This window comes from Poecilia formosa, unplaced genomic scaffold (assembly GCF_000485575.1).
Source record: "Poecilia formosa unplaced genomic scaffold, Poecilia_formosa-5.1.2 Scaffold216, whole genome shotgun sequence".
Taxonomy (NCBI): domain Eukaryota; kingdom Metazoa; phylum Chordata; class Actinopteri; order Cyprinodontiformes; family Poeciliidae; genus Poecilia; species Poecilia formosa.
The window spans coordinates 1,004,584-1,020,091 of NW_006800155.1; the positions used below are offsets into that span (position 1 = coordinate 1,004,584).

General features: G+C 40.6%; 2 protein-coding genes and 1 long non-coding RNA gene across 5 annotated transcripts in view; 1 reads left to right on the plus strand and 2 right to left on the minus strand.

Moving 5' to 3' along the window:
- Positions 1-4,976, minus strand: part of slc22a15 (solute carrier family 22 member 15) — a 14,506-nt gene extending 9,530 nt beyond the window's left edge. For 2 of the 3 annotated variants that reach the window (XM_016679613.1, XM_016679612.1), the window contains exons 1-6: positions 4,156-4,976; positions 3,393-3,542; positions 3,179-3,311; positions 2,637-2,801; positions 2,435-2,564; positions 416-476 (exon numbers count right to left, since the gene is read on the minus strand). In XM_016679613.1, coding sequence (XP_016535099.1) covers positions 416-476; positions 2,435-2,564; positions 2,637-2,801; positions 3,179-3,311; positions 3,393-3,542; positions 4,156-4,239 — 723 coding nt within the window. In that variant the 5' untranslated portion in view covers positions 4,240-4,976. The remainder of the gene's footprint in view (positions 1-415; positions 477-2,434; positions 2,565-2,636; positions 2,802-3,178; positions 3,312-3,392; positions 3,543-4,155) is intronic. The other variant, XM_007568026.2, reaches the window with a different exon arrangement.
- On the plus strand, positions 4,350-13,043 carry LOC107838146 (uncharacterized). The gene is made up of 3 exons (XR_001664199.1): positions 4,350-4,364; positions 9,881-9,891; positions 12,442-13,043. It is a non-coding gene; the product is annotated as an uncharacterized LOC107838146 (long non-coding RNA).
- On the minus strand, positions 5,178-6,165 carry LOC107838144 (CD48 antigen-like). The gene has a single exon (XM_016679622.1). The coding sequence runs from the start codon at positions 6,017-6,019 to the stop codon at positions 5,333-5,335; it is 687 nt and encodes a 228-aa protein (XP_016535108.1). The 5' UTR covers positions 6,020-6,165; the 3' UTR covers positions 5,178-5,332.
- Positions 13,044-15,508: the final 2,465 nt, after the last annotated feature.

Here is a 15,508-nt window from a genome sequence, read left to right on the forward strand (position 1 = left end):
AGGAGGAGGGCGATGATAAATCTGAACGCTGATGCAGCCGCTTCTCCACAGGACAGATTGTCACATTAGAGGTGAATTTATCTCAAACAGGAAGTGACATCACTCCCTCAGATTACTGCATGAGTTTCCGTCACAGACCAAACGAACATAACTCACAGGAAACCCCCAACCCACACTCAGAACCACTGTGATCCAGTAGTCGGGTTCTGAGGTATCAGTGGCCATGTTGGGACTTTCAGTGTTGCATTCAATGACAGCTGGGAAATACCACCGTTCCTCATTCTCTCAGCTTTTTTTTGGAGAGAGGAAATGTCAAAATAACGACAATGTCTCTGAGATTATGGCAGAGGAAGTGACGTCATGATGTGTGTGTGTGCAGGAAGTGACATCACAATGCGTGTGCAGGTGTCCGCACCTCTTCGGCTCGCTCCGTCTGTCCCTGAGAATAAAGCCAGCGAGGAGATTCTGGAAGAGTTCTGCAGCAAAACATAGACAGGACGCACTAATCAGCAACAACAGAAATCTAACATGCAGATTTTATTCTATTAAAAAAATCTCACAGCTTCACTGCGATTTTCCGACGATCCAACAGCAGGAGAAAGAATTCAAACCCAGTAAACTTTTCCATATTTGGCCTTTCAGTTTTTATTCATCGTTTTAGTTGTAAAAAATGTTTTGAATCGTATAATTTTCTTTCTGCTTCACAGTCATATTACACTTTGTGTTGGTCTGTCACATTAAATTCAAATTAAATATATTTATGTTCATGGTTGTAATGTGACACAATATGGAAAAATTCAAGTGGTGTGGATACTTTTGAAAGTTTGGGATTAAGTTGCATTTAATCTGCAGTATTTTTGAACTGAACTGAGTTGTGAGGCCGTTTCCTCTGAATATCTGAGATAAAAACAGATCAAAGCTCTGAAACCAAACATGTCTGCATCCTGTTTGTTTCACACAACAGCTTCATCTCCCTTCATTCAGATTTTATTTTCATTCAGGCACGTTTCATCTCCTCTGGCACCTCAACATGCAGCACAAATAAACTCTATAAATGAAATTAACCCAGAAACATATTTTAATGCTGATGCTTCAAACAGGCTGAAAGGAGCTTCAGCTCAGGACTTTAACCTCCAACCTTCGTCCTGAACTCATTAACATCAACGTTATTTATGGAAAAGGTTAAGCCAGAGTGCTGCTCTGGTTTCTGCAGAGACTTAGATAAATAAATCATAATCAGGATTAACTCAGCAATGATTTAGCTACTTATTTCTAAAGGCAGATCAAACCGTCAGAGAAGCTCATCTCACCTCTGAGGATCTCAGAAATCTGTTCCTCCAGGGTTGTAGATTTTAAGGAGAAGCGTTTCAGCTGCTTTCTACTCCAGATCTGAAGCTGCAGCGACCAACACATTCTCTCTCTCCGTTATTGTTTAGGCTGGGAAACTCTGAGGAAAGCCCAGATTAGTTCCACTACCTGCAGAGGATTTCCTCCTCCTCGTGAGTTTATGGTTTTAAACAGAAACCAAAACAGAAATGATGAATTTCCCAGCCTGACTCTGACCTTCAGTCACTCCCTGCCGTCATTCATGACTTCACTGAAGATCTGAACAAACCCTTAGTGGTTTATAAACTCTGCAGATGTTCCTCTTTAGGTTCACTTCCTTGTTTTTACAGAAAGGATCTGTTGATTTGGTTCAGAGCGGTCAGGACTTTACCAGGACTCTGGTAAAGTCCTGGTAATCTGTTCAAGGAACAGATTAATCCTAATCTGTTCCTTGAACAGATTAGGATTAAATTTTTTGTACAAAATTATTCTTCGATAATCAGGTTTTATCTGCTCAGTTCTGCCTATTTTGAGGTCTCTGTCACTTTAAATCCACATAACCTGCTGCTGGCCACGCCCCCAGCTCAACGTTTACACTCGTCAGATGCGCAATTATACAACCGTACATCGTTGAAAAGCGTCAGTAGAACCTGCAGCAAATTGTTTCTGGATGGCAAGTCAACAACAAAACACTCCTCGTTTCCAGCAGCCATTGTACAGCAGTAAAACCAGCTGACCAAACATGCTGGAGCTCAGTTTGGGTTGCTAGGTAACAGGTGTAGCTCTTCTGGGGCTGTAGGTTTTGGAAGATGTTTGATCATTTATCCAGAAACCACCTTGGTGTTTTTGAAGGGCTTGGGATGTTTTTAGAAACAGTTCAGACCCAAATGGAAGTACAAAAATGTGCAAATGTGAATTCTGCATAATAGTTTAAACTTCATGCTAACCTTGGACTTTTAAAGTAAAAATCACAGATTTTCTTCAAAATACTAGCTTAGCTTCACAAATTCTTACCTTATTATCAAAGGAAGTTGATATTTCAAATTCAAAAACACTTTATTGACCCCAAAGAGAAATTAAATCATTATGCAGCTGAGTTTCTACTCACACAGACAGCAGGAAGAACAGGACGCCAGAGGAGTTGGCCACCATGGCCAAAGTCCTCCAGGGCCGGACGAAGTAGCCCAGCGCTCCGAACAGAGCGATGCCGACGGCGAAGATCATGCTGGTCAGCGTCCCTGCAGAGACAAGCAGCTGCAGCTAACAGAGTCCAGGCAGCAGGGGGAGCGAGCGGGTCAGCGGCGCCGTACCGGTCATGGCCCAGTAGGACTTCCCCACGTACTCCTGGGTGAGGACGAAGCAGACGAGGCCGATGCCTCCGTTCATCAGCCCCACCAGGAGCCGAGAGGCGGCAAAGACCTCGTAGCTGGGCGCCAGGGCGGTGAGGTAACCGAACATCACTTCGAAGAACAGACCTGGGGGTCAAAGGGGGCAGAGCATGAGGAGGACCCAGCAGAGCCTGGAGGAGGCGCATAACTTAATTATTGATATCTGAAATAAAGGCTAAATCTGCTAAAAGCAGATTTTATGCTAAAACTGCCTGCCATAGCCTCCTGGTTACGCTGCTGGAGTAAAACATCCCAGCTGATGATTAAACTCTGAGTGAAACTCCTCCACCTCGTGTCTGATCCCATCTGCTCGTTTATTCCTGCATTGAACCTTCAGCTGATTCCTGACACACTGGGATACAGCATTCCAGGCTGGGAGCAACGCGACAACCTCCAGCAACGATAAAGCAACAGGCAACCCTGATCCTGCTGGTCAAACCAACCTGATCCCCGTTTGCCCTCACCTGTCAGGTAGACGGGCCTCCGTCCGATCCGATCGGAGAGCGGCCCGAAGACGACGTTCCCCACCAGCAGCCCGGTGAAGAACAGCGACCCGGCCAGGCTGACCTTATAGGCCTGCTGTCTGATGAGAACCCACTGAGGCGCACAAGGACAGGAGGAAACCCGTTAAAGCCTCAGTGTTTTACTTCCTGTCTGCGGACGTTCGGCTCTGCAGACCTCGGTGACAATGGAGTCCACATCCTCGGTAAAGATGACATGCTGCTGCAGCTCCCGGTGGCCAGACGAACCACCGTCCTGATTCTCGACCCGATACTCTGGTGTGTATCCGACCAGAACGATCAGCATGGACTGGCAGGCCATGTAGACCTGAAACACAGCACACCAGATCATATCCCCTACTCCAGCATTTCTCCAACCATACGGAGATTTAAAGATGAGCAGCAAAAGCAGTGCTTGGCACTTTCTTCAGTCAGAGGCTTCATCAGGTTGATTGCAGCACTGACTGCTCCCAGCATCAACATCATACCAGCAGAACCAGTTTCCTTCCAGAATTTTATGCTTTTTAATTTAAGACACTGAGCCTTAATACAAACTGTTCTTAGACCAATTCTTAGATTACTCAGATCTTCTTGACTGAAAGGAAACTGTTCTGCTGGTTAATAAACCTTTAAATAGGTTTCATTTACCTTCATAAGGTCACATTTTAGACCGAAACGTTCATAAAACGGACACTTAGAATAAATTTACGCATTCTTATAACCAACACGACCTTATAGGTTTATGGTAAACTCGCCAACAGTCTGAAGTATTTATGGAAGATTCATTTCCACACCAGGGTCAATATTTGGATGTTTGTTGTTGTTTTGGGCTCATTCTGACAGCCACGTAGCGCTGCAGCTACTGCTAACGGACAGTTTCATGTCTGTTTTTTCTTTTGTTTTCTATTTAATCGTTTAAAATATATTTGAATGTGACAAACCTGCGCCAGAACCAGCACGGTGACCGCCCGCTTCTGGTACGGCCCAAACTCTCCAACCGTGTGGAAAGCAGTCTCTATATCCATGCCACCGAGGCCGAGCCGAGCTGGCAGCTAGCCATGCTAGCATCGCCGCACAAAGATGAGCTGCACGAGCAAGATAGTTAGCTTCTTTTACTTCCGGGTTCACTTCCTCGTAAATCTATTTGAATGTTTTATAAAGCTTCGGTCAGCAACACAGCTGAGAACTCAAAATGATATGCTAACTTAAATGTTTGTGCAGAGTTTTAGCGCAATATGTTGCGTCTGAAACCGATATGAGCCAAAGCAAGAGTGTGCCCTACCTTAATTTCCGAGTTCGCTTCAGTTCAGCGTGAGTGACGAAATGAAATTTACTCAAGAAGGCACTTTACGTTACAGAGCAGTGGAAAAACGAATTATATGAGTATCCCAGGACAAACAGACATTTCCGGTCCAACACAAAAATAAACGAGTCGCTTATTCCTGTTGTTTCTTTTGTTGTTGTTGTTTTGTTTGCCTCAACTCTGGACACTGACAGTGTCGCCAGTCAGACATGCGTTACAGAGACTTTATATAAAACAGAGAAAATTATGGACAGCATCTTGTTAAGCTGCGTTAACCATAGAACTACGCAAATTGCTCTTGCAAAAATAATTCACTTAATGGAAACAAGCCAATTTCCGGGAAAATAAGGTACGTTTTCGGATTAAAAAACCTGCGCTAACATTAAGGTGTCCAAATGAATGTACAGTATTTGCACAACTGCAACAGAAATACTTTTTGCGCCACACGAGTCAGGTGATCAACAGCTGGACGATACTAGCGAAAACCACGAAGACGACAGGAATTAGTCTGACTTATGGTTGTAGTTGGTTGTTTTTTTTTCAGACAATGACCAGCTGGCTTCACCAGCGCTCTCACGGCATCGCACAGTTCATAAAAAGTTGTATTTAAAACATAACTCTTCTGTAAAATGGCTGGCTACAATTTCCCCAAACAACATGTAAGTGTTTACATCCATGATGTTTAATAACTTCTATGCATAGCTTATTGGGCAATTTACCTTTTGGGACGAATAAAGTTTTTTTTGTAATTCTTTTTTTAATTATTATTACTTTTCACGATGTAAACCAAGAACAAATGGCGGCTTCTTGATAAGTCAAACAACAAATGCTGCTCCAATTGCTAAAACGGCCACAAGCAGAATCGCAGGCAGCGGGACCGGACCGCTGCTGCTCTGGAAGGGTTTGCTCTGCTTCTCGCTGATTGGATTCTTCACTTTGCAGGTGTAGTCTGAAAACCTCTTGGTGTTCTTGGTAAAGGAAATGCTGAACGTCTTATTCCCCTCCTTCCATTGTTCCGTTTTTCCTGTCTTCCAGAAGTACTGGACGGGTTCGGCACCTTGAAACTGTCCACCACAAACCAGGGTGCAGTTCTTAGAGGTAAGACTGCTGCAGCCCTTGGGCCTCACGGACACTTCAACAGGGTAGCCGTCCAGCTTCCTGATCCCCGCGACGATAAAGCTGACAGGAAGCGTCTTGTGGTTGATCTCCACCGTGAACTCCCCGCTGTCAGACTGATTCACGTTGCTGATGGTCAGTACTCCGGTGCTCAGGTCCACGTTTGTTCGGCCTTTTAAGTCACCTATATATTCCAGAGGATCCGAATCCTTTATGTATTCAGCTATAATGTTCCTTTTATGCTTCCAGGTGAGCATGGTGATGGCCTTAGTGTAGTTCGGGTTGAGCTTCAGACTCCGGCCGATCTCAACGTAAACGGGCAGCTTCTGAGCCGCGACCGGCAGCAGGATCAGCATCAGGAGGGAGAGACCAGCCGTCACAGCCATGACGGAGCGGATCTATGGGGTAACCCGCCCTAAATGTCGACGTTTAACTTGAAGAACTCCACCCAGCCTGGGTTTGTGATCAAAATGGCGGCCGTTCTCCTTGGCGGTTGGAAAGAAACGTGACGGTTTGTATACAACGGCTCGCAGCTCGTTGAGTAAAACAAAAAATCTGTGTCATAGTTATTGGACTTTTTATTATTTTCTCTCTTTACTATTACCAAAATTGTGAAAAAATTTAAAAATTGCCTTTTTGTGTCCAAACATCCTTTGTTTGTTTGGTGATTTGGCGCTCAGATGCTAAATGTGACTGTGCAGTGAAGCCACCTAAAAACTAATATTGGACGTTTAAGTTATTAAAAGAGAGATCCACGGGCTCAGAGAGACATCCGGAGATGAAGCAGCCATGAACTTGCTTCATTTCTACTCTCTGACAAACGTTTCAACAAGATTTAACTCAGAAATTAAAGTTTATGAATCTAACAAAAGATAAGTTGAAACATTTAAGTTCAATAATGTTGAATTGTGAGTTTTAACTTAATGCTGTAATTTAAACCAAATATTTATTTCACAATAAGAAAAATCTGTCCTTGCCTAGTTAAACAGCATACATTTCTCTATTATTTTACTCACAATGTCAAGATAAATAATTATTTTACTTTAGAATAATATAAATCCTTCTTTTCAAATTGCATTAACATAATTTCTGATCTTATAATACATTTTATTAAACATCACAAATAATTCTGCTCTAAAACATCCAGTGTGAACAGAATATTAACCTCAAACTGACAGTTAAATTAACATTTGCCTTATAACACAAGAGTCATCTCAGGATCTCAGGATACAAAAACCTGCCGCTAAGAACTCTGGGAAATAATTCACACTCCTGTGTTCTTTCACTTTTTCTTTTTTTTAGAGTGCTAACCTTAAAACTCTAGTTTAACTCTTGGAGGTTTGACAAAATTAATAAAAGGTTAACAACTATAAGTTTATCTTTCACAAATTTAGGTTCATAATCTAAAACTCACTAAATTTATTTGACTTAGAGTACAAGATAGTAAACGCAACTAAATGTGGCTCAAATGTTTTACAGTGTCTGTGCGATGAGCAGAAATTTGTCAAAAAATGGTTGCAGTGCCCTTGTTTCCTCTTTATTTATCAAATATGGCTTAAATTGCCAATACTTTGATGCCTAAATATGTATTAATGAGCTACAACATTTAATTTACCTTTGGGATCAATAAAGTATTTTTACAAATAAATTATTTACATTTTTCACTCCCAACCAAGGAGATTTTGAACAAATGGCGGCTTCTGCATAAGTCATCCAACAACTGCTGCTCCGGTTGCCAACATGGCTGCCAGCAGAGGCGCAGGCAGCGGGACCGGGCCGCTGTTCGGTTCCGTCTTGAACGGGTTCGCTGTCGGGTCGCTCTCCTTCTCACTGACTGGTTCTTCGCTCTGCAGCTGAAGCTTTCCAAGCTAAGAGTCTCATTGTTATTAAAATGATCACATTTTTCCCCTTCCTTCCAACTTTCAGCCGATCTCGAAACATATTATCTATACTTGCAGCCTCCTATGGAGGACCTCCATATCCAAGAAAGAACTCGAGTAAAAAAATATTTTTTAAAGTTTACTCAAGTAATGAGTAACTGATGAAATTATCTTTTAATGTTAAAAAATTACATAATCAAAATAAAGTTAATGAGTTTGTGTTAGTTCTAAAATGACTAAATTAGTTTTAAGTGTAATCAATTAATGTTTCAGGCTAAAATGTCACTTTTAAAGCTGAATGAAACCGAGTTAAACGATTAATAGAAATCAGCAGAATAGTTTTCTTTCAGTCGAGAAACTAAATCGTCCAGAATCTCCTCGCTGGCTTTATTCTGAGAGACAGACGGAGCGAGTCAAAGAGGTAAAGATGCATCATGACATCACTTCCTCAGCAACACTCACCTCATCTTTACGTTTCCTTACCCTGATAAAAAAATGACAGAATGAGAAGAGTGGCGATAGTTCCCAGCTGTCATTGAATGCAACACTGGAAGCTAAACAGTGTATCATTTGCAAGCTATGGGATACTGGGTACAAACCCATTAAATGTTCCTTGTAAGATTCAAAACTATGCAATTCATGCTCAAAGTAAGAAACCATCAACTTCCACACAATATTCAAAAAATGTTTTGTGACAATAGGGGATTGATCTGGAGAAGGAAATAAAAAAAGGGTTTGTATGTCAGTATGTGTGGCAGATTTATGGAATGGATTGACTGATGAGTTTAAACAAAGTAAAAATATAAACCTGATCTAAAAACTGTTCAAAAAGGAGATTATTGGGAAATATGTTGTGTAGGATGGATGCCTCGAAGACCAAAAAGAAGATTATTGATATAAAAAATGTATGAACAATTGTAAATTTAAGGATGAGAATGTGAGTTTTAAGTGTCATTCAGTGTGGGAATAAATTAAGAGTTTATCTGGTGTGGTGAGACTCAAATGTTTGTAGGTTGATAAGAATAAAGGGCAGGAAATCAGACCATCTTTTTCTACCTACTCCTTTTTGAACAAATTATGTAAAAATGCATGAAGTGGGCATGATAGCTTTGTTTTATTCATTTGTTTCTGTTTTTACTTTTTGTCTCTTTGAGATATTAATAAACCTGACTGAGGGATTCTTACTTTAACACTGCTTGGTTATTTTTCTTAACAATCGGTTTCATTTTCAGCCCTAAAGCAGAGGAGGAGTCCTGGAGACGAGATCTGCTGGTTTACTCACATTTCTCTAGTGGAGTCAGAATAAGTTGGGTAGTAACTACTTACATTTACTCAATTACATTTGCTTGAGTAACTTTTTTGAAAAAAAGATTACCTTCAGGAGCATTTTTTATCTATAATTTTTGCTTTTATTTGAGTAATTTTATTACAAAGTGTTTCTACTCTAAGTTGAGTAAAACTTCTGGATTTTCTACCCACTAAAAGAGAAACGAACATGTTCCTGCAGGCTCTCGCTGCAGGAGCTGAAGTCGTCCTCCAGGGAGTCCTGCAGACAAACCGGGTCAGAACCAAGACATGCTCACAGAACCAGCTCACAGTCAGGGAGCTCACCTGGTCAACCTGGCTCTGCTTGTCGTCCTACATTTTTTTATTCAATGAAAAATGATTTAGATTTTTCCTGGTTTTATTTTTTGTTTTCCAGATGTAATTGTCATTTCCATCATTAGAACATTAAAATTCCCACTTAACTCGCCAACAGTCTTAAGTGTTCATGGAATGTTGCTTTTCACAAATAGAAGTAATATTTAGAAGTTTATTGTTTTCCGTCTCATTTTCTCTCATTAATCACCTAAAATATATTTAAGTGACAAACCTGCGTGTGGATCCTACCGTGTGGAAAGCCAAGCCAGCACCGCCACACAAAGATGAACTGCAAGAGCAAGATAGATAGCTGCTGTCATTCCCGAGTTCATTTCCTCAAATTCCTATTTACTGTTTATAACGAGTTCGTGTTAGTTGTAAAAACGACTAAATTTGTCAAATTCCTAATTTTTGTCCCGTTCATTCGAAAGCTTTGGACAGCAGCACAGCTGAGAACCCAAACTGATAAAATTTATGCGGATTTTTATTTTAACATTTTAACCTCATTCAGCGGCGATCCGAGCTGGCAGCTAAAATCATACCCTGCATTGACCTTCCGAGTCCACTTCCATGTAGATTTACAACCGTTACTTCAGTTTATTATCAAGCCCCACAGCGACACAACTGAGATCTCTCATTAATATTCTAAATTGAAAGGTGTCTGCATATTCTAACCATTTTAGCAGCATCTGAAACCGATGTTTAAGTGACGCTACAAGCTAGCAGCTAAATTAAGTGTGTGCCCTGCCTAAACTTCCGGATTTGCTTCAAAGGGACTTTCATGTAATGCCTTCAAGTTTTTGACTTCCGACAAAGAAACTCGTCAGAGTCAGCGACGCAATGATTATTTATTTTAAAAGGCACTGTACATAGCAGTGGAAAAACGAATAAATACATGAGTAGCACTGAAAACAAGCTTTTATAGTCCAACACAAAAATAAGATGCTTAACAGTTTTAATTCCATCCATCAATCTCTCTCTCTCTCTCACACACACACACACACACACACACACACACACACACACACAGGGTAAGTCACAGATCACACTCGTTTTAAAGCCTGAGCTTCCAGGGGAAACGGCTCACCATCTTCCTGTGTCTCCCTGAGCAGCTCCAACTTATTCCAGTGCATTTAAAAACAAACTTAAAAAGCATATTGCGTCCAAGCTACTAGTCAATCGCGTGGTTTTATCATAATACATAGACATTTGGGAATACCTCATCTGATTCTTAAATAAGTCGAAGTCCTGTGCAAAAATTGAGTCACATTGAATCTGTTTCACCAGAGGCACAGTGGAGAGATTTCCCTAAAATAGATAAAATGAGGTTTTTACAGCACAACAACATTAAATGGATATGAATAATAACGCATTACATTCATTAAATCATTACTGTTCATTATCCAAAGGTCTTTAAAAACAATGTTATCAAGCTTTCTAAAACTCCTGATTCACATCCAGACATGATCAAACTACTAAAATGATGGAAAACAAAACAATTTTAACAAATTCATATGGTAAAAAAAGAAGTTCATATTTAAGCGCCGCAGATTTGGTTTCCCTTCATCCCTTCAATCCAAACATGATGGTCAAATGGAAGATCCAGACAGAAACACTGAAGAGCTCCTGAAGTGGACATCCACAGAGATGCATGAGGGCAGAAGGTTTTATAACCAGAGTTTCTTTGGGGAGGCAAACAGGGGATCCACATGAGTCCGAGTTGATTCAGGGTTGGGAGGTCATCCCAGATTCTGGATTAATGTCAGGATTCAGACCTTCTAGCTCTTTCCCGTTCTCTGTTGGTTGTCTAGAGTTTCTGCTAAAAAGATTTTGAACACACGGCGGCTTCTTGATGATAAGCCATGCAATAATACCAGCTCCGACTGCCAAAATTAATAAAGGCAGCACAATCATAAGAACCCGGTCTAAACCGCTGCCTGCAGACTCCTTGTAGGGGTTGTCGCGCGGGCCACTCGTCTTCTCACTGAATCGGTTCTCCACTTTGCATGTGAAGGTTTCAAACTGCTGAGTCGCTTTAGAAATATTGAACTTCTTTTCCCCCTTCTCCCACTGCCCAGTTGTTCCTTTCTTCCAGAAGTACTGGACGGGCTCGGCGTCGTTAAAGTCGTCACCGCATTGCAGAACGCATTGATCCAAACTGCTGTCGCACTTCAGAGGCTTCACGTGGACTTCAACAGGGTAGCCGTCCAGCTTCCTGACCCCCACAGCCATAAAGCTGACAGGAAGGACCCTGTTGTTGATCTCCACCGTGAACAGCCCGTCGTCAGATTTATTCATGTTGCTGACAGTCAGTACTCCGGTGCTCAGATCCACCTTTGTTCGGCCTTTTAAGTCACCCAGATATTCCAGAGGAACCGAATCCTTTATGTATTCAGCGACAATGTTCCCTTTATGCTTCCAGGTGATGCTGCTGATGGCCTCAGTGTATTTCGGGTTGAGCGTCAGAGTCCCGCCGATCTCAAAGTATTTATCCTCCTGAGCAGCAGCCTGCAGCGCCATCAGTATCAGGAAGGAGAGAACAAACTTCACAGCCATGATTTCGAGCGGTTCTACTGGGTAAACACCGTCATATCAGCCGTAAATATCGACGTTGTGCCAGAAGAGCCTCATCCCATTCGCAGTCACTGAGAAAATGGCGGCGGCTCGTTCCCTTCTCTTTCCACGACGAAGCCACACCCGTGGCTCCGCTCCTTCTCCGTCTGCCGGTGTTATGCCCAGAAACGCCTGCCTGCCCAAAATTCATCCCCTCTCGCGGGAGCGCGCATCGCTCTGAAGTCTCGCATATTGACGAGAAACCGGACTGAAATATGAGTCGAACTTTTTTTCAGTCACAATTTTCGCTTGAAGTAATTAATTTTCCAAAAGTTATTATGAATACCATTTTATTGAAGTTAATTTTTTTTTTCATTTTTATGTTAAACCAAAATAAAAATTGTTTGTATATGCTTTAGATTTAGCCAGGTTGCATGTCAGATTTATTTCCTTGACTATCTTAGCAACAGTGATAATAATCAATTTAATTTGTACCGCACTTTTCATTAGAAAAAATCTCAAAGTGCCACACAGTGCAACTAAAATCATAGATAAAATCAACATCATAAAAATCATGTGGAGGCAGAATAGGCTTGCTTAAATAAAGTCTTTAAGCCTCTTTTGAAGTGAACCAGTGGTAGCTGAGCTCAAATAATCCTGGAGAGAGTTCCACAGACGGGGGGCAGCCCAGCGAATGCCTGATCTCCCATGGTCCTTAATCTGGAGCGAGTAAGGTGGAGGAAGGTGGAGGAAGGTGGAGGAGGTTGCTGTCTTGTGATCGTAGAGATCTGGTGGATGAATGTGGAATGAGAAGGTCCTTCAGATAATCTGGTGAGGTTCCGTTTAAACATTGATGTGTAATGAGAGAGATTTTGTACTGAATTCTGTAGGTGACAGGAAGCCAATGAAGGTCATGCAGAACAGGTGTAATATGGGCAGATTTACGGGCCCTCAATGAATCCTGGCTGCGCTGTTATGAATGTATTGAAGCTTCTGAAGATGTTTTTTATGGATTCCAGTGAACAGAGAGGTGCAGTAGTTGAGCCTGGAGGAGACAAAGGCATGGACGAGAGACTCGGCATCAGAGAAAGAGAGAGATGGACGAAATTTGGAGATATTGCGAAGATGAAAGAAACAGGTTTTAAATAGATGTTTAATGTGATTTTCAAATGTAAGATGAGAATCCATTCTAACTCCAAGATTTGTAACAGTGGTGGAAAGGGGGATGTCTTGTCCAGAAAAGAAGCTTGTCGTCAAGGTGAACCTGGTGAGGTGTTCCGATCAACATGGCCTCAGTTGATGACTTTTGTACTGATATACAAAATATCATAACTGACCTACATGAAAATCATATGTAATACATAAGTTTCATATATGGGGGACTTTAAGAAAAAAAGAGTTAAGTGTGAAATATATTTTTCTACATAATCAGAGTAGTTCTGTAAACTACTGGTATAAGTTTTAAATCACTAGTATAATATTTGGGGAGAATAAAGAGGGGATGCATATTTTGGCAGGCTGGAAAAGCAAATTGCCAAAAAATGCATACCTGTGCTAACTTGGAGAAATAAAGAGCTGAAAGGATTTCACCATTTCTACGTAATGAATTGTTCTCTGAACTAATGCTATAATTTTTATATCAACAGGATGGATGCAAATATTTTCAGGCTCATTAATTAAAATGCATTCCCTCCTACATTAACAGAAAGTTAACCTTGATGTAAAATGTTCTACATAATGGGCCTCTGCTTTGTAATGCTTTTAAGCTGTTATGGTATCAAAGGACAAAGCAGAGAATTTCAAACCATTTGCGGAGAACGTTTTCAACAGAGACGGACTGAAAAAAGCTCGACTCATATTGAGTCAATAACTACTGACTCAATATGTGTCAGTAGTTTACGGAACTACTCTGATTATGTAGAAAAATATATTTCACACTTAACTCTTTCTTTCTTAAAGTTAGCACAGGGATGCATTTTTTGGCAACATACATGCCTTATTTATTGTCCCCCATATATGAAACTTATGTATTACATATGATTGTCATGTAGGATGGTCAGTTATGATATTTTTATATCGGTACAAAAGTCATGTTTATTATCACTGTTGCTAAGATAGTCAAGGAAATAAATCTGACATGCAACCTGGCTAAATCTAAAGCATATACAAACAATTTTTATTTTGGTTTAACATAAAAATGAAAAAAAAAATATTAACTTCAATAAAATGGTATTCATAACAGTAACTTTTGGAAAATCAATTACTTCAAGCAAAAATTGTGACTGAAAAAAAGTTCGACTCATATGTGTCAATAAAGGTGTAAAAACCGCATTTATTTCAAGTAATTTGCGAAATAAAATCAACCATTTTAGGGATTACATGGTTAAGAAACGTGATAATGTTACAAATATCTTTAAAATTTCCTCTTCGGTCATATTTCAGTCCGGTTTCTCGTCAATATGCGAGACTTTAGACCGATGCGCGCTCCCGCGCTCCTGCAGTTTTGGGCAGGCAGGCGTTTCTGGGCATAACACCACCAGCGCGTGGACCGGAAGATTTGTTGTGAGGAGCATTACTGTCACATGCTGATCTGGACTGTAGTGCACTCGGTACATATATATATATATTCTCTAAAATCATTTGCTCTTGACAAATAAAAATGTTATTGAGCTAAAACTCCTTTAGCTGCTTATTTACTGTCTAAAAGTGAGAAACATCCCCGCCCAGCCGCGCTGCTTCCGTCACCGGCTGAAAGAATTTGAAAGTACGTGATGGCGTAGATATGTCATCACGTAACACGAAAATGTATCAACGCCTTTCAAAATCCTTCGGTTTCTGGAGTCACGTGTATTCCAGTAAACTGAATCCGGCTGGTTGTTATGCTGAGCCTCTCAGTCATTCACATTCCAGGTTGGGAAAAATGTGACTAAATTCTAACAAATAATTGTCTTAAAACCGACGTGGATCTACAGGTAAGTGAGTTAAAAACATTTTTCTTTAAGTCTATTTGTGATCATGAAATTCATTTAAAACTTGAACATAATCTATGGATTATTAATGTGTGGATTAAATCATGATTAGTGAAACCAGAGGTTTTTTTCTTTACCTTAATTCTTACAAAATATTCTTAAAGAATAATTTAAAAATTAGTTTTTAAGCAATGAGGTCAAAATATTAGCTTTTACGTCTCATATTTGGTTTTGTACATTATTGATTGTAATAAATGTCTTTCCAGTGTTAAATAATGATTATTTTTTAAAGCCCTATAATAGTTAATATGGCCACATAAAAAAGACACGGAGCTCCACAGGCCTGTCAGCGACTGTGGCTCTGAGGGAGGAGCAGTTACCCTGTGATGAGAAGGTTGTAGGTTTGATTCCTCCTGCCTCATGTCGATGTGCCTCTGGGCTCTTAACCCCAAGCTGCCTATCGATCTGCATATCGGTGTATGAATGTGTGAGTGTGAATGGGTGAATGTGACTCTAGTGTAAAGCTTTGAGTGTCAAAATGACTGGAAAAAGTGCTATACGAGTTCAGCCCATTTAAACCCAGTTCTTTTCAGAATTCAAAGACATTATGGAGGATAACAATAAGAACCATTTCAAGGTATTTTAGCTTAAGATACACATAAAATATGATTGTGACTCTGATATTGACTCTTCTAGGCATAATGTGAGCAAACAGCCTGTTTCCAGGACTCTTTTCTGATTTATTCCTAAAATTAATCTGATTGATTGTGGGACAATTGATTACCAAAGAACTCATAATAAAACCCAGTTTATTATGAACCACATGGACAAA

Excerpts from the sequence above, each read along its gene's own strand:
- LOC107838144 (XM_016679622.1), bottom strand. The coding sequence starts at position 6,019 with ATGGCTGTGACGGCTGGTCTCTCCCTCCTGATGCTGATCCTGCTGCCG.